At 42.0% G+C, this 25,517-nt stretch overlaps 1 protein-coding gene across 4 annotated transcripts in view; it reads left to right on the top strand.

The window, feature by feature from the left end:
• The window catches only part of LOC127569523 (ATP-binding cassette sub-family B member 6-like), a 549,089-nt gene that overhangs the window by 37,677 nt on the left and 485,895 nt on the right, over positions 1-25,517 (top strand). For all 4 annotated transcript variants that reach the window (XR_007956208.1, XM_052014249.1, XM_052014269.1 and 1 more), the window contains exons 5-7: positions 13,476-13,568; positions 14,573-14,765; positions 18,732-18,853. Coding sequence is in view for 3 of the 4 variants with exons in the window: in XM_052014249.1 (XP_051870209.1) it covers positions 13,476-13,568; positions 14,573-14,765; positions 18,732-18,853 (408 nt within the window). In the remaining variant the exon portion in view is untranslated. The remainder of the gene's footprint in view (positions 1-13,475; positions 13,569-14,572; positions 14,766-18,731; positions 18,854-25,517) is intronic.

Here is a 25,517-nt window from a genome sequence, read left to right on the forward strand (position 1 = left end):
GCAAAGTCCCTCATTTAGCAATGATACAAGCAAACAGGTCATCTGTTTTAGGTGAAAATTAACAAATCACAGATGTTAAAATAGAGAAGGAAACTGCTGGAAACGCTTAAAACAGGTCAAGCAGCATCTGTGGAAAGAGAAACAGTTAATGTTTCAGGTCAAACCCCTTCATCAGAGTTCTGTGCTTTTACACTATTTCTCTTTCCACAGAAGCTGCATGGCATGCTGAATGTCTCCAGCATTTTCTGTTTTTGCATCTACAAATATTGTTTATGATATTGGGGAAAGCTCCCCTGCTCATCAAGAGTACTAGAGAATCTTTTATACCCACCAGAGAGAAAGAGGCAAGGTCTTGGTGTAATGTTTCATCCAAGACAATGCAACAGACAGTGAGCTGAAGAACTGGTACCAGGACCATCAGCTTGCATTTTGTGCTTGGTTCAGGCCTCACTGTAGAAATTGAAGAGTTTCTGATTCCAAGAGTGCTTCCTACCAAGCCACTGCTGCTCTTGTGCTACAATTGACCTGACTAAGAGAGGGGAACATTTCTGCCAGCTACACATTCCTGTTGAAAAGAGTGTGTTTGCTCACGCCATTGCTTTCATTATAGATGGAACATAAAACAATACAGAACAGGAACAGGCCCTTTGGCCCATGATGTTGTGCCGAACTAATTAAACTAGTAATTAAATGCCTAACTAAACTAATCCATTCTGCCTACACAATGTCCATACCCCTCCATTCCCTGCACATCCATGTGCCTATCTGAGAGCCTCTTAAACACCTCTACCATATCTGCCTCCACCACCACCCCTGGCAGCACATTCCAGGCACCCACCACTCTCAGTGTTTTATATTAGACAATTTGACCCTAGGAAAAAGATACCAGCTGTCTACACTATCTATGCCTCTCATAATCTTATAAAATTCTATCAGGTCTCCCCTCAGCCTCTGCCCCTTCAGAGAGAACAACTCAAGTTTGTCCAATCTCTCCTCAGAGCACATGCCATCTAATCCAGACAGCATCCTGGCGAACCTCTTCTGCACCCTCTCCAAGGCCTCCACATCCTTCCTGTAATAGGGCAATCAGAACTAAATGTAGTTCTCCAGATGCGGCCTAACCAGAGTTTTATAAAATTGCAACATAACTCAATGCCTCAACTAATAAAGGCAAGCATTCCATACGCCTTCTTTATCACCCTGTCAACCTGTGCAGCCACTTTCAGGGAGCTATGGACTTAGACCCCAAGATCCCTCTGTACATCAACACTGTCAAGGGTCTTGTATTAACAGTGTACTGTCCCTTTACATTTGATCTCCCAAAGTGCAACACCTCGCACCTGTCCGGAATAAATTCCATCTGCCATTTCTCCGCCCATATCTGCAACTGATCTATATCCCACTGTATCCTTTGGCAATCTTCTGCAATATCCACAACACCACCGATCTTTGTATCATCTGCAGTAACTGGTGGTTTGTTTTGACGTCTGCAGCATTTTCCATCCGGGCATTTATGAAATTGGAATTGGTTTGTTATTGTCACTTGAACCGAGGTACAGTGAAAAACTTGTCTTGCATACTGATCGTACAGGTCAATTCATTACACAGTGCATTGAGGTAGTACAAGATAAAACAATAACAGAATTCAGAATGAAGTGTCACAGCTACAGAGAAAGTGCAATGCAGGCAGACAATAAGGTGCAAGGTTATGGAGGAGTGTGGGATGGGGGAATCTGTGGGAGGAAGGGGTTAGGTAGTGTGAGGGTGGTTTGATGGACGACACAACATGGTGGGCCGAAGGGCCTGTTTTGTGCTGTATGGTTCCATGGTTCTAAGGTGATAACGAGGTAGATTGTGAGGTTAAGACTCCATCTTACTGTACTGAGGAACCATTCAATAGTCTTATAACAGCGGGATAGAAGCTGTCCTTGAGCCTGGTGGTATGTGCTTTCAGGCCTTTGAAAACATCCACGTGTGTGATTTGCCAAATGTCTGTCAATCTTTTCGGATCTGTGTTTGCAAACTCCATCCTAAAGATAAGCAATCTAGAGGTTGCTGTTTAAATGTCAGTCACCAATGAAGTGATTGTTTTTGCAGAAGCAGAATTCTGACATGTTGGAAACAAAAGAAAATGAAGGAGTGAAGTGTGAGATAAAAGACGACACGGAGATTAAGACAGATCAGGTGATGAGGAGCATGAGTAATGACTATTAGGGAGGAATTTTATAAAAACAAGGTGAAAAGAGGACAGAGGAATGACATTGGGATGTGGAAGGTTGCATTAATCTGTGTGCAGGAATGGGGTCTAGTCCTAGAATCTCATGATAGTCTTGATTGTGCTTATCACTGACGTCACAAGTTGTGCACATACAACGTGGATTGACCTACTTGTAGTTTTGTTTTCTCTTTCGGGGGTGTCCATCCTGGTATCACAGTGGCAACATTCAATTTCCCCTCATTTCCCATCTTCTGCCAACATTTAATAGTGGGCTTGTTATTATATTAATAAATAAGGAAATAAGATTTCTTTATTAGTCACATGTACATTGAAACACACAGTGAAATGCATCTTTTGCGTAGTGTTCTGGGGGCAGCCCGCAAGTGTCGCCACGCCTCCGGCACCAACATAGCATGACCACGACTTCCTAAACCATAAGTCTTTTTGGATGTGGGAGGAAACCGGAGCACCTGGAGGAAACCCACACAGACACGGGAAGAATGTACAAACTCCTTACAGACAGTGGCCGGATTTGAAATCGGGTCGCTGGCACTGTAAAGCATTACGCTAACCACTACACTACCATGCCTGCCCTATACGTTACTTATAAATACTTCTCATCTGTATTCACCAAGAAGGAGGATATGGAAGAGTTCAGGGAGGGGTACTTGGATAATTTGGAGCAGGTCAGTATCGAGGAGGAGGAGGCATTAGATATCATAGGATGCATAAGGGTTGATAAAGCCCCCAAAAGCCAGAAGCGATCAATTCCAGGTTGCTATGGGAAGAAAGGGAGGAGATAGCTAGGGTTCTGACACTGATTTAGCATCTTTAGCCACAAGTGAGGTGTCAAATAATGTTGTTGCTTTATTTAAAAAGGACAGGAGGAAACAAAACTGGGAACTACAGGCCAGTGAGCCTTGCATCGGTTTGAGGGAAATTATTGGAGAAAATCCTAAAGAATAGGATTTATGTACATTTGAAAAGGAAAGGCTGATCAAGGAAAGTCAGCATGGCTTTCTGTGGGGGGAGTCCTGCCTCACTAATTTGATTAAGTTTTTTGAGGAGGTTGATGAAGCCAGCGTGGTAGACATTGTATATGTCGACTTTAGTAAGGCATTTGACAAGATCCCACATGGTAGCTGAGGGCCCTGGAAGAGCTTTTTGTATCTTCCTTAGCCACAATGTACTGGAAGACTGGAGGATAGCTAATGTTGTGCCTTTATTTTAAGAAGGGCTTCAAGGACAAACCAGGGAACTACAGGTCAGTTAGAATCAGAATGGATAGATTGGCACTGTTTCCCCTGGAGCGACGGTGGCTGAGGGGTGACTTTGTAGAGGTCTATAAATTAATGAGGGGCAAAGATAAGGTGGATTGTCACAAGATAGGGGAATCTAAAACTGGAGGGCATAGATTTAATCTGAGAGGGGAAAGATTTAAAGGGGACCTGAGGGGCAAATTTTTCACACAAACATTTGGACAGATACATGGATAGGAAGGTTTAGAGGGATATGGGCCAAATGCAGGTGAATGGGACTAGCTCAGGGAGGCACCTTGGTTGGCATGGACAAGTTGGGCCAAAGGCCTGTTTCTGTGCTGTATGACTCTGACTCAGAAGGTTAAGGCACATGGGATCTGAGGCGAGTTGGCTAATTAAATCCAAAATTGGCTTGGTGGTAGGAGGCAGAGGGTAGTAGTGGAATGAGTTTATCTGACTAGAAGTCTGTGACCAGTGGTGTACTGCATGGATCAGTGCTAGAACCCTTGTTATTTCTGATTTATATTAATAACTTGGATGTGAATATAGGAGGTATGAGTATTAAGCTTGTGGATGACACGAAAGTTGGTGGTGTTTGAATCAGAATCAGATTTATTATCACTGACATGACGTGAGATTTGTTGTTTTGCGGCAGCAGTACAGTGCAAAGACATTAAGTTACTATAGATTACAAAAATAAGTAAATAGTGCAAGAAAAAGGAATAATGAGGTAGTGTTCATGGACCGTTCAGAAATCTGATGGCAGAGGGTTAGAAGCTGTTCCTGAATTGTTTAGTATCGGTCTTCAGTCTCCTGTACCACCTCCCCAATGGTAGTAACGAAAAGAGGGCATGTCCCAGATGGTGAGGGTCCTTGGTGATGGATGCCGCCGCCTTGAGGCACCGCCTCTTGAAGGTGTCCTCAATGATGAGGAGGTTGTGCCCATGATGGAGCTGGCTGAGTCTATAACCCCCCTGTAGCTTCTTGCAATCCTGTGCATTGGAGCCTCCATACCAGGCTGTGATGCAACCAGTCAGAATGCTCTCCACTGAACATCTACAGAAATTTGGTGACATACCATATCTAACGAGTAACCTCTAACTGAGGAAGGAGTTGTACAGGAGATTTGAGGTGAAAGCTTTTTTTAAGAGAATGGTTGATACATGGAACTCCCTGCCAGAGGAGGTGGTGGGAGTTTAAGAGATAGTTAGACAGGCAGTTAAATAGGAAAGGTATAGACTGAAACTGACATATGTGGGCAAATGGTATTAGTGTCGATGGGCAAAAAGGTTGGCATGGATGTGGTGGGCTGAAGGGCCTCTTTCTGTGTTGTACATTTCTGACTGTAATGAGTGAAGTCATTGTTCACTGTGAAATCGGTCCAAGCTGCACTCTGAAAGCTGATCCTGGATAATTTGTGCATGGCTTTTCACATGGATACCAATTGTACTTGCCTCTCCCATCCAGTTCTCCAGACATCAAACATCTTGATTGTGGGATTTCTCAAGCTTTTGCAGCAGTACTTACACTGACTCTGTCAGATTCTAAGGAAACTCATTGATTTTTCTCTTTTTTTTGACAAAATGCTTGCCGCTTGCCCTCTTCTCCCCTTGTTCCCTGAACCAGTTTCAAAGGATGTCAAAAGAGCCTGTGAGCTCTGCCTGACGAGAAATGTGTTGGCGCCACATTAAAGAGATGGAGTTAAATGCCATCTTTTGAACACTCGATGACCTATGGGGGTGAGGTCAGCTTTCTTGCCAGTTAAGATTAGGGGCAGTGCTCCTTTAACAAAAGCAATGCCAAGCTGGTTTCCTTGCTGAGACAGCGCTCCTATTGTCTGCTTGTGTAAACTAGTGCCAAAGGGAGATTGTCGAGGATTGGAGACTGACATGGGACGTGTTTTTACTTTTGTTTCTCAATCTGCAGCTGCAGTGAAAAGGGAGCTGTGGCTTGGGAGGGTGAGATGAAGTTCCAAGGGATTGTCCAGAGCTGAGGTTGGATCTCACCGTTTTTGGGGGGCAGAGGTGAAGAAAGTGTAAGATTTGTTTCTTCAGAGCTGTGCTGCTGGCACTGTAAAAGTTCTACTTCACAGGAGTAAAAGCAGAAAATGTGGAAATACTCAGGAAGTCAGGCAGCATCTATGGATATTTCTGTTAACATTTCGGGTGAAAAGTCTTTTGTCAGAACTGGGAAAAAGAGAAACTAAGTTTTTGTTTCAGTTACAGGAAATGTTGGAAGGATAGATAGGATAAAGGGAATATCTCTGAGGGTGTGAGACCAGGGTTTCCATGGGGATAAGTTGTAGAGGTCATGTAGCTAGTGAGTTAATTGGGACAGTTCGAGAGAGGGGGGGGGGAATGAGAAAAAGCTAAGAAATGAGGACTGTGAGGGAGAGAATGCAAATAAAGGAACACAAGGAAGTGTGAAATGCAGGGCTGTTGGACATGCCCTTCATATCAGGTTGTGCTAATGGAGAGGAGAAAAATTAAACCAATATCACGGATGGATGAACAACAGCAGAAGTTGTTGGCAGCTCTGATACAGACAGAGAAAGTAAGTTACCTGAAGTTGTAGAATTTGATATAAAATTTTGAAGTCTGCGAAGTGCCTTGATGGTAGATGAGGTGCTGTTCCTCATTGGAGGCCACAGACAGGTCAGAGTCAGATGGGGAACTAGAGGCACACAACAGAAAGTTTTGAGTTGCTGGTGTTACTTAATAGGACAGTGGAATTACTGAAGAACCAGTGGCTTCAGGTCACTGCGAGAATCCTGTAAATTTCCACTATTGTTACAAAATAAGATTTCAATATCAAGCTCTCTTCCTAGTTTATTGTCTCTCTCATTGTATAGCTTCCTCAACCAATAGGAAAGGAGCCTTCATTGCAGATCTTCTATAAAGCTTGTGCACAGCAAGGTCCCAAGGATGCTGCTATATACATCCTTAGCCTTGTGGATATTGGTTGAGCTTTTACACCCAGGTTGTGAGTAACTCCACAGATTTTTTTTAATATATATTTGTATTTCTTGCATCTAAAGAGTGCAGATAGGTCAGTTTACCATCTTATGTTAAAAAAGCAGCAGCACAGAATGTAAGATTCTCAGCAATTCATGGGAATCCTTGGTCCATTGCCAATGAAAATGGTGAAGGAGCATCTGTGATGACACTGAGAACCTCTTGTTTCTGTCAGGATTACATGGAAGTCCAGCAACATTTATCTTGCTTCCTATACCACCACCTCATCTGCACCTGCAAGCATCTTCTGCCCTACATGTAGCATTATTTGCGTATTCCTCATTGGCCACCTTAACCCATAGAACTGCAGTAGAAAATCGACCCTGAGTGACTGCTCAAGAAGATGATATTTAGCTACTACTTGTCACGAACCAGCAACAAAAGAAACACACTGAGCATGATTTAGTGTTAAAAACTATTTTATTAATCACTACTTATGATAATACGTAAAATAAAAGTAAAAATGTTAGTATGTTAGAATTCAAGAATGTTAAACCTCGAACGTTAACCCCAAAACTAAACTCTTCGTATGTGTGTGTGACAAAGTCCAAAACTCCCAGTTCCAGAATGGTTCTTAAAGTTCAGTTCCGCAAGCCATAAGGTGAAACATGAGCAAGGGCTTCTTCAACAACCACCGTTGTCTGAAGATAAGATGTAGATGTAGAAAAACATAGAGAGAGTAGATACGAAATCCAAATGTTCCTCGATGGAACCCAAACGACACTTCAGTGTTTACTCGGTAGTGACTTCCTCACCCCGAAAGCATCCGAACCGTGGTCGTCCACACACAAATACCTGTTTCCTTCTACAGGTCAGCAACAAAGTGAACTCCACCGGATTACTTCCAACTTCCATACATGGGTTTCAGTGGCAAACACAGTTATTGTTTCTCATCCATCGATAGAGAAAACAAGCAGGCTGGTGTCTCTCTCCCTTCTCTCTCTCTCTCCTTCTTCTTCTTACTTCTTCAACAACGTCATTACGTCCTTTATCTTCTATTGACGTAAGCACGCCCCACACACACATACACACACACTCTCTATCTTAAAGGGACTTTCACTGAGTCCATAACACCTCCCACCTAAAAAAAATTTTTCCCAAGAAAAATTCAACCGCGCATACAGTTAGTAATGTTAATAATTATCATGCTACACAACTACAGACTATCAGATTAGTACAGATACATGTTTCCCATTTAACATCGGGAAAGACAATCAGCAATCACATTATCTTTGCCTTTAATGTGAGTTATCATGAGATCAAACTCTTGCAAAATTAAACTCCAGTTTAACAGCCTTCTGTTCTTGTTTTTGACTCGGCTCAGAAACACCAATGGGTTATGATCTGTATACACAGTCAATGGTTTCTGAGCGGTGCAAACATATACACTGAAATGTTGCAAGGCTAAAAAAGCGACAGTAATTCTTTCTCTATGGTGGAATAATTCTTTTGATGCTCATTAAATTTCTTTGAAAAGTAAGCTACAGGATGGTCAATATCATCAAGGTCACCCTTCTGCAACAACACAGCTCCTGCAGCTTCATCACTGGCATCTACTGCTAATGAAAATGGATTTTCAAAGTCAGGTGTTTTGAGCATAGGATGGTAGCATAAAATGGCTTTCAGCTTATCAAATGCTTCTTGAAAAGAATCTGTCCAAACAAACTTTACTCCCTTCTTCAGAAGATTAGTTAGGGGAAGAGCAATATCAGCAAAGTTTTTACAAAATTTTCGATAATATCCAACCATTCCCAAAAATCTTCTAACAGTCCTCGTACCTGTGGGAATAGGGAACTCAGATATTGCTTGAACTTTTGCCTGAACAGGAGCTTGCTTGCCTTGACCTACAACATAACCAAGATACGTCACAGTGGCATGGCCAAATTCACTTTTAGCCAAGTTAACTGTAAGGTTAGCCTTGGAAAGTCTTTCAAACAACCTTTCTAACGCAGAGATGTGATCTTCCCAAGTATCATTCCCAGTCACTAAGTCGTCAATGTAGGCATCTGTATGTTTTAACCCATGAATCACTGAATTAATCATTCTTTGAAATGTTGCCGGAGCATTTTTCATTCCAAATGGCAAAACATTGTATTCATACAATCCAGAAGGGGTTACAAAGGCTGAAATTTCCCTTCCTCTATCTGTTAATGGAACACACCAGTACCCTTTCAATAGGTCAATCTTTGTAAAAAATTTTGCCTTTCCCACTCTATCTATGCAATCATCCACTCTAGGAATAGGGTAAGCATCTGACTTTGTTACAGCATTCACTTTCCTGTAATCTGTGCAAAATCTAACAGTTCCATCAGGTTTAGGTACAATAACACAGGGCGAACTCCAATTTGAAGTAGAATGTCTAATAATATCATTTTCCAACATGTATTTTATTTCCTGATCAACAAGTTTACTTTTTTCTACATTCATTCGATATGGGTGTTGTTTGATTGGTTTTGCATCCCCAACATCAACATCATGGGTAATTATCGATGTTCTGTTTGGAACATCTGGGAACAGATTTTTAAATTTTAAAATTAATTCTCTCATCTGTTGTTTTTGTAAAACTTGTAAATGGTCCAACTTCGTTTCAAGGTTCTCCAGGATATTTTGGTTTTTTAGTTTCGATGGAACAATATTTGGTCTAAATTGGCCTTCCTCAACATCAACATCAGGCATTCTAGAAACAACCTTTACATCATCCACCAAGGCCACAACTGAATCCTTCTCATAATAAGGTTTTATCATGTTTACATGACAGAGTTGTGTTTTCTTGCGTCTATCTGGTGTTTTGATTATATATGTTAGATCAGTCACTCGAGATTCAATAACATAGGGTCCAGAAAAACGAGCTTGCAAGGGATTATTTTGGCTAGGGAAAAATACCAACACCTTTTGCCCCACTGCGAATGTCCTAGGCCGAGCACGTCTATCAAAATATGTCTTCATTCTTATCTGGCTTGTTTTCAGATTCTCTCTCGCTAGCTGGCAGACTCTCTCCAACCGAGTTTTAAATTGTTTTGGACATGGGGAGGTCTCCATTTCCTCATTAACACTCCATTTTTGACATAATATCCACTTGGCACTTTCTCAATCTCCTCACATGAGAGTACTTTTTCTTTCAATTCTGTCAACTCATGGTCCTTTGTCTGTTCCACCATAAAATCCTTCCTCGACAAAGACAAATCTTTAAATTCAGGCTCACTGTAAGGATGTTGATCCTCCAGTGAAGACAGAAAAGTCTCAGACAAGGCATCATAATTTTCTTCCTATTTAGGACTGTCACAAGGAACTACATCAGACTGCATCGGACTGTCTGTCTTGGCTAATTCTCTAGCTCTAGCTCGAGTCACCGCACATGATGGGTAAACATCTGGATCATTCTCAGACTCATCAATCCTTGGTTTGGTTGTTAACCGTACCACAGGATCACTTTCTCCATTTGCAAGGTCATTTCCCAATAACAAAGAAACTCCTTCCACTGGCAAACTAGGTCTTATCCCTATCTCGACTGGTCCTTCTACGAACTTTGACTTTAAAATCACCCTGTGAAAAGGGACAGACATGGTGTCATCTGTAACGCCTCGTATTAGATTTACCTCACCAGTGTCACTTTCTTCACCAAAATTTAAAACACTGTCCAGCAAGAGAGATTGACTAGCCCCAGTATCTCTAAGAATTTTCACTGGCACCTGGGGTGACTCATCATTCAGTGAAACAAAACCCTCTGATACATACGAACGGAATTCTTTTCTCACCTCCTCCAACTTTTCCGCTTTTCCCTCTTGCAAGGACTGATCTTTAACAGCATCTCCTAAACCTTTTTGATTTTTAATTGCCTGAAAGCAAGCATTGGGCACAGCTTCCTTCCTTTTCTTCAAAAGGGCACAATTAGCTATCACATGGCCAGGTTTCTTACAGTAATAACAAGTACGCTCAACAGGTTTCTCCAGCCCTGGCTTCTTTTCATCTTTTCCTTTTTGATTACCTCCCAATTTAATCTCCGGTTTACCTGGATTGTCCTTGTAACTCTTTTGAAAGGTTTTAGGTTGTCCCCATTTTGATTTATGGGTTAAAGCATAATCATCTGCCAACCTAGCAGTTTCTTGTAAAGTTTCCACTGCCTTTTCATTTAAATATGTTGTTAATTCAGCTGGAACACATCTTTTAAAGTCTTCCACCAATATCAATTCTTTCAATTAATCAAAATCCCCATCTACATTTTTAGCCAGGCACCATCGTTCAAAACATATTCTCTTTCCATTGGCAAATTCCATATAAGTCTGATCTGCAGATTTCCTCAAGTCTCTGAATTTTTGTCTATAAGCTTCAGGTACCAATTTATAGGCCTTCAATATAGCTTGTTTTACCTTGGTATAATCAGCTGCATCCTCAACAGACAAAGCAGAATAAGCTTTTTGAGCTTTACCTTTAATCACACTCTGTACCATAAGAGCCCATCCTTTCCTTGGCCAGTTTGAACTCACAGCAACCTTTTCAAAATGTTGGAAATACTGATCAACCTGATCTTCTTCAAACGGAGGGACTAATCGAACCTCCCTGCTGGCTGAAAAACCATCATCAGAATCAGATTCCGAACTCCTACGCTTCATTTGTAACTCATGCTGCCTCTGTTTCTCCTTCTCCTCACTATCCAGCTCCATCCGCTTCATTGCTAGATCAGCCTCTATCTTCATCTGAGTTAGCTTTTGTTCGGCCTCTATCTTTAACTGGGTTTGCTCTCGTTCAGCCTCTAATCTCTTTTGCTCTCGTTCAGCTTCTAATTTATTTTGCTCTCGTTCAGCCTCTATCTTTGCCAGCTGCACCTGTGCCTCAGAAATTGCTATTTCACTGCCAGGAAACTGTTTTAACACTTCCTTCTCAAACACCTTCTTTTCCACATAATGGCCAGCTATCAATCTCTGAATATCTGCCTTTCTCATAGACTGCTTTACTTCTGTAAGGTTTAGCCTTGTAGCAATCTTTATCAAATCATCCTTTTTCGCCACCTCCAATCCCTTTTGGGTTGGTGACTCCAAAAATGCCTTAATATCCATTGCTGCTGGTTTCCACACACACAAGCCAATTAAAAAGAATTTATCAGACCTCCCTCAAAAATCTTTGGATTGAATCCCGAACAAATCTCATCAATCTGGGGTACAATCCCAGACGACACTCATTAACCTTGGGAACTATCCCGGACGAGCCCCCAATTTTGTCACGAACCAGCAACAAAAGAAACACACTGAGCATGATTTAGTGTTAAAAACTATTTTATTAATCACTACTTATGATAATACGTAAAATAAAAGTAAAAATGTTAGTATGTTAGAATTCAAGAATGTTAAACCTCGAACGTTAACCCCAAAACTAAACTCTTCGTATGTGTGTGTGACAAAGTCCAAAACTCCCAGTTCCAGAATGGTTCTTAAAGTTCAGTTCCGCAAGCCATAAGGTGAAACATGAGCAAGGGCTTCTTCAACAACCACCGTTGTCTGAAGATAAGATGTAGATGTAGAAAAACATAGAGAGAGTAGATACGAAATCCAAATGTTCCTCGATGGAACCCAAACGACACTTCAGTGTTTACTCGGTAGTGACTTCCTCACCCCGAAAGCATCCGAACCGTGGTCGTCCACACACAAATACCTGTTTCCTTCTACAGGTCAGCAACAAAGTGAACTCCACCGGATTACTTCCAACTTCCATACATGGGTTTCAGTGGCAAACACAGTTATTGTTTCTCATCCATCGATAGAGAAAACAAGCAGGCTGGTGTCTCTCTCCCTTCTCTCTCTCTCTCCTTCTTCTTCTTACTTCTTCAACAACGTCATTACGTCCTTTATCTTCTATTGACGTAAGCACGCCCCACACACACATACACACACACTCTCTATCTTAAAGGGACTTTCACTGAGTCCATAACATACTCTCTACTCACTCCACCTATCCTCTGGGAGATCTGCTCTCCCCTCCTCCTCCCTTTCTCCCCTTCTGCCTATCGCTCCTCTCCCCATCTACCCACTGCTGTCTCTCACCTGCTTCTACCTATCACTGACTTGTGCCCGCTTTCTCTCCTGTCCACCTATTACTTCTCAGATTTCCCACCACCCCTCCCCCCCAACTATTTATTGGGCTTCCCACTCTCCTGTCTTCAGTTCTGCAGAAGGGTCCTGACCCAAAATGTTGACTGTCTGCTATTCTCCACAGATGCTGCCTGGCCTGCTGAGTTCCTCCAGCTTTTAGTTTGTTTTTTTGATCCAGGTTCCTGCATCTACAGCCTTTTGTTTCTCACTCCACTGTAGCTTTACCTCTTAATGTTTCTAGAACTATTGATTGTACCAGGGTAACCCGCTAGCTTTCTCACTTGAACTGCTCTGCTCTTTACAACTCAACTCTACTTTTGTTATCAGTGCCACAGTCTAGGGTCCTTCGCTACTGGACATGGAGGGGCAGAGTGTGGTGGGGAAGCCCCTCAAACAATGAAAGGGTGTATTGCCCCAGGAGGCCACATGAGTGGCAATGGTGCTGTGGTTTTAAAAAAAATATTAACACTGCTGAATGTATTGACCAAATGACATTAAGAATATAAAGAGTTTAGCACTTTTTAAAAAATCTTTTTGTGTATATATTTTGTAATGAATAAAGGTTATTTTTGAAATAAAAGAAAATCAGACCACCTTAATGTCAGAATTAATGCATTATCCCATTTTTGAGTTGTTATCAGGAGGCCTGTATTCAAATGCAATTACCCCTGTCCTCAGTTCTGATAATTTCTGCTGATTTCTTTCCACAGTCCAGAGCTTCTCTTACCACTTTTAGTATTCCTTTTAGTAATACTCTTAGTATTTTCATCTGAGTTTTAACCTCCTATCTTGTTTTCCCATTATTATTGCTGCTGAATTTCCTAGCGTGTTCTTCAAGCTAAATGCATTTTGTTGATGGACTTGCATCACCACATTAATGCACACCTCTTTTGTTACACAGTGAATGAACTGAGTGACAGAGCCCCGTGGAAGACCCTAGCCATGACTGTCTGCTTGTACGTCCTCCTCAAATTCCTGCAGGGAGGTGGCACGGGTAAGCAGTTGAACAAAAGTGGATTTTAAATTTTGTTACTTCATTTAATAATAAGGAACATAAATTTGAATCTAACAGATGATGATGCCCCTACTGAAGTTGTGATACTCTGGAATTCCCTCCTTTGACCTTGTTTCTTTTGTTTTTGAAACATACATATTTCTGCAGAGAAGGCTTAGAGTCACTGGAAAAAAACAAGAAAGAATTCTCTTTCTACAGCCCCTTTCATGAGCACAGAGTATCCCAAAACATATAGCAGACAATTAAGAACTTTTGAAATGCAGTCATTGTTGCAAAGTAGAAAATGTTTGAGCCAGTTTGAATCAGGGAAGATTCCACATAATGTAGTATGAAGAAGAGTATTTTGGAGGTTGATTGTGGGATAAATGTTAGAGTCGTTGAGTAATACATCACAGAAACAGACCCTTCAGCCCAACTCGTCCATGCTGACCAAGCTGCCCACCTGAGCTAGACCCATTTGCCTGCATTTGGCCCATTATCCACCTAAACCTTTCCTATCCATGTAACTGTCCAAATATCGTTTAAACATTGTAATTGTACATGCCTCTACAGTTTCCACTAGTAGCTCATTCCATATACCCAAACTTGCCCCTCAGGTTTCCTTAAAGTTAGGTAACTAAACTGTAATATTAGTCTTTTGTTGAAAACACTGCAGATCCAACTTGGCAAAGTTTGGTGAGCATTCAGTATATATCCTCAATAAGGCATTATCAATTTACAGCAGGAGTGTTAGAGGACGGGTGGTACTTATAGAAATTGCCCACTGTACATAATTCTTAATATATTAAACAAGAGAACCACGCCACCCTTTGTATAAACTAAAAATATATTTTCACACTTATTTTTGCAAAACACAAAATAAAATTCACTGTTAATGTACTTAGAAATTTTTTGCTGGCTGCATGAGAATTCCAAATACATAAATACTGGATAAATGAGAGTTTATTGTAGTTTATGCATAACTGCAATTTGTTTCTGTTCAGGATCATCTGGCTTTGTAAACAACATCCGGTCCTTTATGTGGATTAAAGTCCAGCAATACACCAGCCGACAGGTTCAGGTCGGACTTTTTGCTCACCTTCATTCTCTTTCACTTCGCTGGCACCTTGGCAGGAAGACTGGGGAAGTCCTCCGTAGTGTGGACCGTGGCACCAACAGTATTAACACCTTACTGAGGTACTTTAGATAATGAGAGGATATTCTTCAATAGTTGTGATGATTCAGCCAAGATTTATGTGCCTGATATTATTGGCTTAGATTTGGCTGGTGAATGTCTGTAGTTGTGCACAAAACTGCAAGCGTTCCCAAGTGCCAATAAGTTTCAGAATTTTAATTGTAGAGCAAGATCCTACAAGGATTCCTCAGCGTTTTCAGGAAATCGGTTTCAGATCCTGGCAATAAGAGTTGGTGCAGGAATCAGAATCAGATTCATTATCACTGACATGTGACGTAAAATTTGCTGTTTTGCGGCAGCAGTACAGGACAAAGACATAAGAATGTATAAATTACAAAAATAAATAAATAGTGCAACATAAAAAAGATATAATGAGGTGGTATACATGGCTTTATGGATTGTTCACAAATCTGATGGCGGAGGGGAAGAAGCTGTTCCTGAATCGTTGAGTGTGGGTCTTCAGGCTCCTGTACCTCCTCCCCGATGGTAGTAACGAGAAGAGGGCATGTCCTGGATGGTGAGGGTCCTTAATCATAGATGCTGTCTTTTTGAGGCACCGCCTCTTGAAGATGTCCTCGATGGTGGGGAGGGTTGTGCCCGTGATGGAGATGGCTGAGTCTACAACGCTCTGCAGCCTCTTGCGATCCTGTGTGTTGGAGCCTCCATAGCAGGATCCATGACTCCATTGATTTCAACAAGGATAGTAGGGATGAAAGGAAGTACTTGTTTTTTTTCTGATTAATGTTGTGAAAACTTAGAAACATTTTAAGTATTTGATTTATTAAAACATTTTTATAAAAAATTCTTTACTTAATTTTAATGGATTTTATTTTTCTGATTGTCAAAGAAATTTAAGAAAACTAACAGCTTTACTGTCAGTCAGTAGCTTTGAAATACATTAATTGTTATAATGTAGACACTATCACGGCTGATTTGCACCTAGTAATGTACCACCTGCAGATCATCTGATTTTAGCCAAATATTGACCAAGACACCAGGAAGAAGTTCTCTGCCAAGGGAATTTTTCACGGCCACCAGAGAGGGCAAACAGGACTTAAGTTTAATATGTCACCTGAAAGATGGCAGCTCTGACACTGCAGCATTTTCTCTATACAGAACTGAGTTCTCTATTTCTCTATAGAAAACTTCAGCCTAAGTTATTGGCTCAAATCTCACGCCCTTATGACTTGGAAATGAGATCACAACATTAGTTATAAGTGAACCCTTACTGAAGGAGTTGTGAATTTAGATCTGCCATGTATAAAAGCATAAGTAAGGGCACTGTTACCTGTTCACAAATATATTTAGATATTAAAGAAGAAATAACTTATTGTGGTAAATTTATTGGTAAATTGGTTTATTATTGTCACATGTACCGAGGTACAGTGAAAAACTTGTCTTGCATACTGTCCATACAGATCAATTCATTACACAGTGCATTGAGGTTGTACAAAGTAAAACAATAACAGAATGCAGAATAAAGTGTTACAGTTACAGAGAAAGTGCAGTGTAGGCAGACAATAAGGTACAAGTTCGTAACAAGGTTGATTGTGAGGTCAAGAGTCCATCTTATCATACTAGTGGATCTTTCAATAGTCATAACAGCAAGATAGAAGCTGTCCTTGAGCCTGATGCTACGAGTTTTCAGGCTTTTGTATCTTCTGCCCTATGGGAGGGGAGAGAAGAGAGAATGTTCAGGATGGGTGGGGTCTTTGATTATGCTGGCCGCTTTACTGAGGCAGTGAGAAGTGTAGACAGAGTCCATGGAGGGGAGGCTGGTTTCCGTGATGTGCTGAGCTGTGTCCACAACTCTCTCCAGTTTCTTGTGGTCACGGGCAGAGCAGTTGCCATACCAAGCCATGATGCATCCAGATAGGATGCTTTCTATGGTGCATCGATTAAAAATTGTTGAGGGTCGACAGGGACATGCCAAATTTCTTTAGCCTCCTGAGGAAGTAGAAGTGCTGGTGAGCTTTCTTGGATGTGGTGTCTGCGTGGTTGGACCAGGACAGGCTATTGGTGGTGATCTCTCCTAGGAACACAAAGCTCTCAACCCTCTTGACCTCAGTACCATTGTTGTAAACAGGAGCATGTGCACTGTCCCCTTCCTGAAGTCAAACTCTTTCATTTTGCTGACATTGAGGGAAAGGTTGCTGTCATGACATGTCACTAAGCTCGCTATCTCCTTCCTGTACTCCGACTCATCATTATTTGAGGTACAGCCCACTACAGTGATATGATATGCAAACTTGTAGATGGAGTTAGAGCAGAATCTGGCCACACGGTCGTGAATATTGTGACATAAAGTGAGGCCATAAGAGCACTTGTTTTAATTCAGTGATGAATGGAGCAAACCACACTGCCGCCCAACTTTCCTGGGAACCAATGTCTTACCCTCAGCCCATACCACCAAAATCAAATCAAACCAATCACATTCGAATTGGTATTGGTTTATTATTGTCACTTGTACCGAGGTACAGTGAAAAACTTGTCTTACAAACTGATCTTACAGGTCAATTCATTACACAGTGCAGTTACATCAAGTTAGTACAGAGTGCATTGATGTAGTACAGGTAAAAACAATAACAGTACAGAGTAATGTGTCACAGCTACAGAGAAAGTGCAGTGCAATAAGGTGCAAGGTCACAACAAGGTAGATCGTGAGGTCAGAGTCCATCTCATTGTATAAGGGAACCGTTCAATAGTCTTATCACAGTGGGTAGAAGCTGTCCTTAAGTCTGGTGGTACGTGCCCTCAGGCTCCTGTATCTTCTACCCAATGGAAGAGTAGAGAAAAGAGAATGACCCGGGTGGGTGGGGTCTTTGATTATGCTGGCTGCTACACCAAGACAACGAGAGGTAAATTCTGAGCTGTTTTTATTCCAACCATTAGTGCAGGTAATCTTTTACACTGGGAGGGATTTTTGGCTTCGCTCATTTCATGGCATGGAGGGGTAGGATTGGTAATTGATTACCAATACCCATTGAACATTAGCATGGATTTCTGAGGCAAGAATGTTATTTCCAAGTCAAATGTTTGTGACAGAACATTGGTAGTAAAAGTCCCGTGTATGTGGTTTTTAGGTGCTCTCTCATAGCAAGAATGTAGTGAGCAAATAGAGTTAATTCAATGGAGCTGATAACACTGTGGAGAGATCTCCAAGAAGTTTTTAAAATGGTGAATAACTGCTTCTCAATGGGGATTTATTGACGAGGGATCATCAACTGAAAACCCTCACTGAAAGTAAGGAGAGCGATTGGAAGAAAGTTTTTTTTTACAGAAGTGCTTTTGCAGAATGAAATGTCACAGCAAATGGCTACGGCAGCAACAACCGCATCTTCAAGAAAAAAAAATAGATAAATATTCAATTACAATAAGAGTACAGGGCTGAGGAAGACCACGTAAGCAGTGAGCCTCGCAAGAGTCTGGCAGAGACACAAGTGGACAAGGGGTCTCCTTAAATGTAATCAAATTTGATTTAAGTTCTTGTCATCCATTTTGTCCTGTGCTTGTATTTCATCACCAGCAAACTACCCTCCCTCCTCCCTCACTATGGCTTATCTATATTCATTTACTATTGATAGATCTGAGTGGTTGCCAATCTTCCCATTTAAAATAAATTTTAAAGCAAAAGCACACCTTTTTCCTGTCTTGGTGTATTTAAAACGTTGCAATACTATCAGAGAACTGTTTGAAATTATGTTGCTGATCAGAAGCCAATGCTTACTAACAATTAAGTTTATTTTGGCTTTGTATTCAGCCCAGACATTGTGAGCCAAAGGGCCGGTTCCTATGCTCTACTGTTCTATGTAACAGAGGCACTTAATCCAAAAGTATACATGCTACAAACAGCTTTGCATCTCTCTTCACAGATGCTTTCTTACTTGCTGAGTATTTCCAGTAGTTTGTGTCTTTTGGCTTAGTGATTCTAATTTTGCTTCATTTAATGAATAAATCTTATCTTCCAGCTACATTATCTTCAGCATCTTCCCAACGATTGCTGACATCGTCATTGCCATCGTCTACTTCAGTACAAATTTCAATGCCTGGTTTGGACTCCTCGTCTTTGTTTGCATGGTGCTCTACTTGAGTAAGTGTCTTATCGTGTAAATTATTCTTTTATACTATTTGGGTATTGACTGTCACCAATTGTTTAAAAGGTTACAATAAGATATTTAAAATTATGAGAAGCATAGATAGGGTACATAGAACAGTACAGCACAATACAGGCCCTTCAGCCCACCATGTTGTGCCAACCTTTAAACCTCGCCTAAGACTATCTAACCCCTTCCTCCCACATATCCCTCTATTTTAAATTCCACCATATGCTTATCTAGCAATCTCTTGAATTTGACCAATGTACCTGCCTCCACCACTGCCCCAGACAGCACATTCCATGCCCCAAGCACTGTCGGGGTAAAAAACCTCCCTCTGATATCTCCCTTGAACTTCCCACCCATTACTTTAAAGCCATGCTCTCTTGTATTGAGCATTGGTGCCCTGGCAAAGAGGCGCTGGCTGTCCACTCTATCTATTCCTCTTAATATTTTGTACACCTCTATCATGTCTCCTCTCATCCTCCTTCTCGCCAAAGAGTAAATAAAGCCCTAGATCCCTTAGTCTCCCCTCATAATGCATACTCTCTAAACCAGGCAGCACCCTGGTAAGTCTCTTCTGCACCCTTTCCAATGTTTCCACATCCTTCCTATAATAAGATAAGATTATCTTTATTAGTCACATGTACATCAAAACACACAGTGAAATACATCTTTTGCGTAGAGTGTTCTGTGGGCAGCCCACAAGTGTTGCCATGCTTCCGGCGCCAACATAACATGCCCACAACTTCCTAACCCGTACGTCTTTGGAATGTGGGAGGAAACCGGAGCACCCGGAGGAAACCCACGCAGACATGGGGAGAACATACAAACTCCTTACAGACAGCGGCAGGAATTGAACCTGGGTCATTGGTGCTGTAAAGCGTTACGCTAACCACTACACTACCATGATGGTCTTTTTCCCATGGTAGGGGTATCAAAAACAAGAGGGCATATTTTAAGGTGAGAGATAAAAGATTTTAAAGGATGTCTTTGGAGTAAGTTCTTTTTACACAGAGAGTGGTTGATATCTGGAACATGCTGCCAGAGGAGGTGGTGGAACCAGATACAATTTATTACTTTAAGAGGCATTTAGATGTGCATTTTAAAAAGGCAAGATATAGAAGGATTCAGTCCTGATGTGGGCAAATGGGATTAACGTAGATGAACAGAAAGGTCAGCATGGATGTGATGGGCTGAAGGGCCTATTTCTGTGCTGGCTGTCTCTGTGACTGAGATGTCAAGCTATTTAAAGCATGGGCTGCTGGTATCTAAATGGTTAACAATGTCTTTTCTATCCCATATTAGCTGCAACAACTAAAAACTTTTAGAAAGTCCCCATCTAAGAACATCAAGATTTAATGTAACATATCCATGGCGATAGAATCAAACACTTGCACCTGAAAAAGCCCAGCTCCTAATGGGCATCGAGCCGCAGCCTAAAACAGCACATTAATTAGCAATAAATCAACAACCTGAGACCAGAGGGCTCCTGCTGTAGTAAAAAGAAAAGTTGCCTTAGCTTGGGAGACTCTGCCCTTCTACGTTTGGAATTGAACCACCTTGTTAATCAAAATGCAGCTTTTTGTTCCTTGCAATTTCACCCTGGAAATGCATAATGGGACATTGTCGAGGGAACTTTGCTTCACTTGGTCATTTTTTGAGACCTTGGTGTCACTGATAAGGCCTATTACCTATCTCAAATTGCCTTTGAGACAGTGATGGAAAGCTGCTGCTTTTCACCACCAGAGACTTTCTGGGGAAGGTGCTCCCACAGTGGGAGGGGAGATCTGAGATTGAGATCCAGTGGCAATGATAGAATACTGATACATTTCCATGTCAGGATGGTGTGTGAGACTTGGATGGGAAAATGCAGATGGTGAGTTCCCATGTGTCTGAAGCTCTTGACCTTCTTGACAGTGGAGATCACAGGTTTGAGAGGTACTGTCAGAACAGCATAGGTGAGTAACTGCAGTGCATTTATTTTAGATGGAGCCACAGTGAACTTGTGGAGGAGGAAATGAATGTTTTGGGTAGTTTGCGGTACCAATGTGCTCTAGCTGCTGTAGGAGTGTTTGACAGGACATGTAGAGGAAGTTTTACTCTGTACCTAACCCACCTGTTCTGGGAGTGTTTGATGAGGCAAAGTAGTCACTGGAAGAAGAGAGCTTTGCCACTTTAAGAGTTTATTGATGGTAACTGTTCCTGTTCCGTTAAGGGCATGTGATGCTGAATTGATTTGTGTTTGTCTGTCTGTCGGCAGCACAATGGAATCTCCGGCTTTTAAAGTGGTCTCATCTTACATCGTTCAGTCACTCTTCAGAGCGGAAAAAATGCTTTCTGATGATAATTAAATCCTGTGTTCTTGGGAGAGAGCCTGCTCAGATGAAGCCTAAAGAGCAACCTCGAGGGCTTTTCCATGTAACCGAACATCACTCGCTTTGTTAGAAAGGCCAGCTGTTTGTCTTTAATGTCTGAGATTCAGGAAACATGAAAGAGAACCATTTCACCTCTTGTTGACAAAGAGCTGAAACCAGAGAATGTGACTTGTTCCCCACAGTAGGTAATTGAGGAGGTTGTGCCTGGCCACGCTTTCCTGTGTTTGTAACGTCCGATATCAAAGAGCTGATTGTCAGGAGAGTCATTGCAAGAGCAGTAAGCTGACACTTTGCTGCATTGTTTATAGTAGCAAATGAGAAGTGAATGAGTGCATGACTTGGCTTCTGTTAGCTGTAGGAACATAGAAATTGTCAGAGTTGAAAGGCAGATCCAGTTAGTTTTCCTTCCTATCTAATCATAGGACACAGCGGTAATGGTTGCCTAAATGCTCAGTCTGTTTAGAAGAAATGGCAGGTGATATCAATGAAACCCATAAGGTTTTAAGGGCACTTGGAAGGTTTATGCTGAGAATATTTTCCCAGTAGGAGATGCTTGCATGCGGGAGCCTTGCCTCAGTTTAAAAGAACTGCTAAGCAAAGAAAGAGCATGGTCTGTCCATTTCACCTCTGCCCTCTTAGTTGTCATGTGGCACAATGCTGGAGTTGTTCACGGTCAGCCAGTCATTCAAAAGAAACCTCTATTACACAATTTGTGTTTGGTGGAGCTTCCAGAAGTGTTTCAGTGTCTGGGAACAAATGTCATTGACAATAAATGTGTGTAATCCAACTTGTCTCTATATCTCTTTCCCATCCCTGCCTCAGCTTATTTACTGCCGAAACCCTCGAGCACTTTTGTCGTCAGTAGGCCGCCCTTCTCTGGTATTCTTCTACCATTCTTCAAATTGCGAACTTTGGTAAAGTTTAGCATGCCCTAAAGCATTTGCCCACATCCAGTCTCCCTCCACGTCAGTTCTCCTGTCCAACACTTTCAATTTAAAATTCTGGTATTTAAATTCTTTAATGAACAAACTCTTTTTCTACAGAAAAGGCCACAAATACTCAGCAGATTAGGCAGCATCTGTGAAGAGAGGATCAGTTAACAGATCAGGTAACGCTTCCCGGACCTGAAGCGTTACCTGATCTACTTTCCACAGGTGCTGCCTGACCTGCTGAGTGTTTCCACCATTTTCTCTCTTTGCATTGTGTTTCCAAAATCTGTTTTTTTGATTTTTCAATCTTTCCCGAGATGGATAATGTATTTTCCTAGTTCCTGCTATTTGTTTAATCGTTTTAATTTTTGCTTATCATGCCATTAGGTAGAAATATTGAGTGAAGAAGCATTTTTCCACCTCCTGACAATATAAGAATGAAGCGCTCCTAAAGTGGTGGCATAAAAGTGCTCCAACTCTGCTCAACAGCGTGCCTTAATCCTATTCTCAAAGGATAACTTCATTAATATTTCTATAAATGTCCAATTAGATTTAACTTAGCACCATGTTTTAGGGTTGCAGTTAGTTTTGTAATGAACTGTGAGAATCTAGGACCCAAGGAAGACACTGCCTTATTCTATTTTCATCTCCAGAGATGGAGTAGTATGGGAATTGGACCCGAAGGTGACTGTGCTTGATCTTGGCATCGGTGGCCTAATGCTGTTCTGTTACCTATGGTTAGACTGGTGTTAGGAGATTCCCAAACTCCTATAGTGCCTTTATGACTACTGCCCGGTGGCTCTGACATCCACCATCATGAGGTGCTTCAAGATTAATTCCAGCCTCCCAGACCACCTCGACCCACTGCAATACACCTACCACCGAAACAGGTCTACAGTGGATGCTATCTCCCTGGCCCTACACTCATCCCTGGAGCATCTGGATAGTAAAGACACCTACATTAGACTATCGTTTATTGACTACAGCTCCGCCTTCAACACTATAATTCCAAGCAAACTCATCACCAAACTCTGAGATGTGGGACTCAACACCTCCCTTTGCAACTGGATCCTTGCCATCCAGACTAACAGACCGCAATCATTGAGGATAGGCAGCAACACCTCCACCATGATTATTCTCAACACTGGTTCCCCAAGAGGTTGCGTACTCAACCCCTACTCTACTCCCGATACACTCATGACTGCGTGGCCAGATTCTGCTGTAGCTCCATCTACAAGTTTGCAGATGTTACCACCGTAGTGGGCCATCTTTCAAATAACAATGGGTCGGAGTACAGGAAGGAGATAGAGAGCTTAGTAACATGGTGTCATGACAACAACCTTTCCCTCAATGTTAGCAAAGCAAAAGAGCTGGTTATTGACTTCAGGAATGGGGGCAGTGCACATGCACCTGTCTACATCAATGGTGCTGAGGTCAAGAGGGTTAAGGGCTTCAAGTTCTGAAGAGTGACTATCACTAATAGCCTGTCTGGTCCAACCACGTAGATACCACGACCAAGAATGCTCACCAGTGCCTGTACCTCAGGAGGCTAAAGAAATTTGGCATATCCTCGCCGACCCTCACTAATTTTTATCGATGCACCATAGAAAGCATCCTATCCAGATGCATCATGGCTTGGTATGGCAACTGCTTTGCCCGTGACCGCAAGAAACTGCAGAGAGTTGTGGACACAGCTCAGCACATCACAGAAACCAGCCTCCCTTCCATGGACTCTGTCTACACTTCTCGCTGCCTCAGGAAAGTAGCCAGCATAATCAAAGACCCCTCCCACCCCAGACATTCCCTCTTCTCCCCTCTCCCATCGGGCAGAAAATACAAAAGTCTGAAAGCGCGTACCACCAGACTCAAGGACAGCTTCTATCCCGCAGTTATAAGACTATTGAACGGTTCCCTAGTGCGATAAGATGGACTCTTGACCTCACATTCTACTTCGTCATGACCTTGCACCTGATTGTCTGCCCGCACTGCACTTTCTCTGTAGCTGTTACACTTTATTCTGCATTCTGTTACTGTTTTACCCTGTACTACCTCAATGCACTGTGTAATGAATTGACCTGTATGAATGGTGTGCAAGACAAGTTTTTCACTGTACCTCAGTTTATGTGACAATGATATTCCAATTCCAAGTCATTGGAACTTCCTTTATGTACCTTTTGGCATGACTCCCTCCTGCTATGTAGCACTATAATGAATAGAGAAAGATTATTTTTATTGGTATTGGTTTACTATTGTCACTTGTACCGAGGTACAGTGAAAAACTTGTCTTGCATACCGTTCATACAGATCAACTCATTACAGTGTGCATTGAAGTAGTACAGAGTGCACTGAGGTAGTACAGTAAAGGGTAAAAACAGTAACAGAATATAGAGTAAAGTGTCACAGCTACAGAGGAAGTGCATTGCAGGTAGACAATAAAGCGCAAGGTCATAACAAGGTAGATTATGAGGTCAAGAGTCCATCTCATCATATAAGGGAACCGTTCAATAGTCTTATCACAGTGGGATAGAAGCCTTCCTTGAGCCTAGTGGTATGTGCCCTCAGGCTCCTGTATCTTCTGCCTGATGGGAGAGGGGAGAAGAGAGAATGATCCAGATGGGTGGGGTCTTTAATTACGCTAGCTGCTTCACAAAGGCAGCAAGATGTATAGACAGTCCATGGATGGGAGGCTGGTTTCTGTGATGCACTGGACTGTGTCCACAATTCTCTGCAGTTTCTTGCAGTCCCGGGCAGAGCAGTTGCCATACCAAGCCATGATGCATCCAGATAGGATGGTTTCTGTGGTGCATCACTGAAAGTTGGTAAGTGTCAAAGGGGACATGCCAAATTTCTTTAGCCTAAGGAAGTAGAGGTGCTGGTGAGGTTTCTTGGCTGTGGCATCTATGTGATTGGACCAGGGCAGGCTATTGGTGATGTTCACACCTAGTAACTTGAAGCTCTCAACCCTCTTGACCTCAGTACCATTGATGTAGACAGGTGCATGTACACCACCCCCTTTCCTGAAGTCAATGACCAGCTCTTTTGCTTTGCTAACATTGAGGGAAAGGTTGTTGTCATGACACCATGTCACTAAGCTCTCTATTCCTTCCTGTACTCTGACTCAACGTTATTTGAGATATGGCCCACTACGGTGGTATCATCTGCAAACTTATAGATGGAGTTAGAGCAGAATCTGGCCGTGCAGTCATGAGTACATAGGGAGTAGAGTAGGGGGCTGAGGACACAGCCTTGTGGGGCACCAGTGTTGAGAATAATTGTGCCGGAGGTGTTGCTGCCTATCCACACTGATTGCGATCTTTTGGTCAGAAAGTCAAGGATCCAGTTGAGTCCCAGGT

The sequence above is a fragment of the Pristis pectinata genome, chromosome 1 (assembly GCF_009764475.1).
Source record: "Pristis pectinata isolate sPriPec2 chromosome 1, sPriPec2.1.pri, whole genome shotgun sequence".
NCBI classification, from domain to species: Eukaryota; Metazoa; Chordata; class Chondrichthyes; order Rhinopristiformes; family Pristidae; genus Pristis; species Pristis pectinata.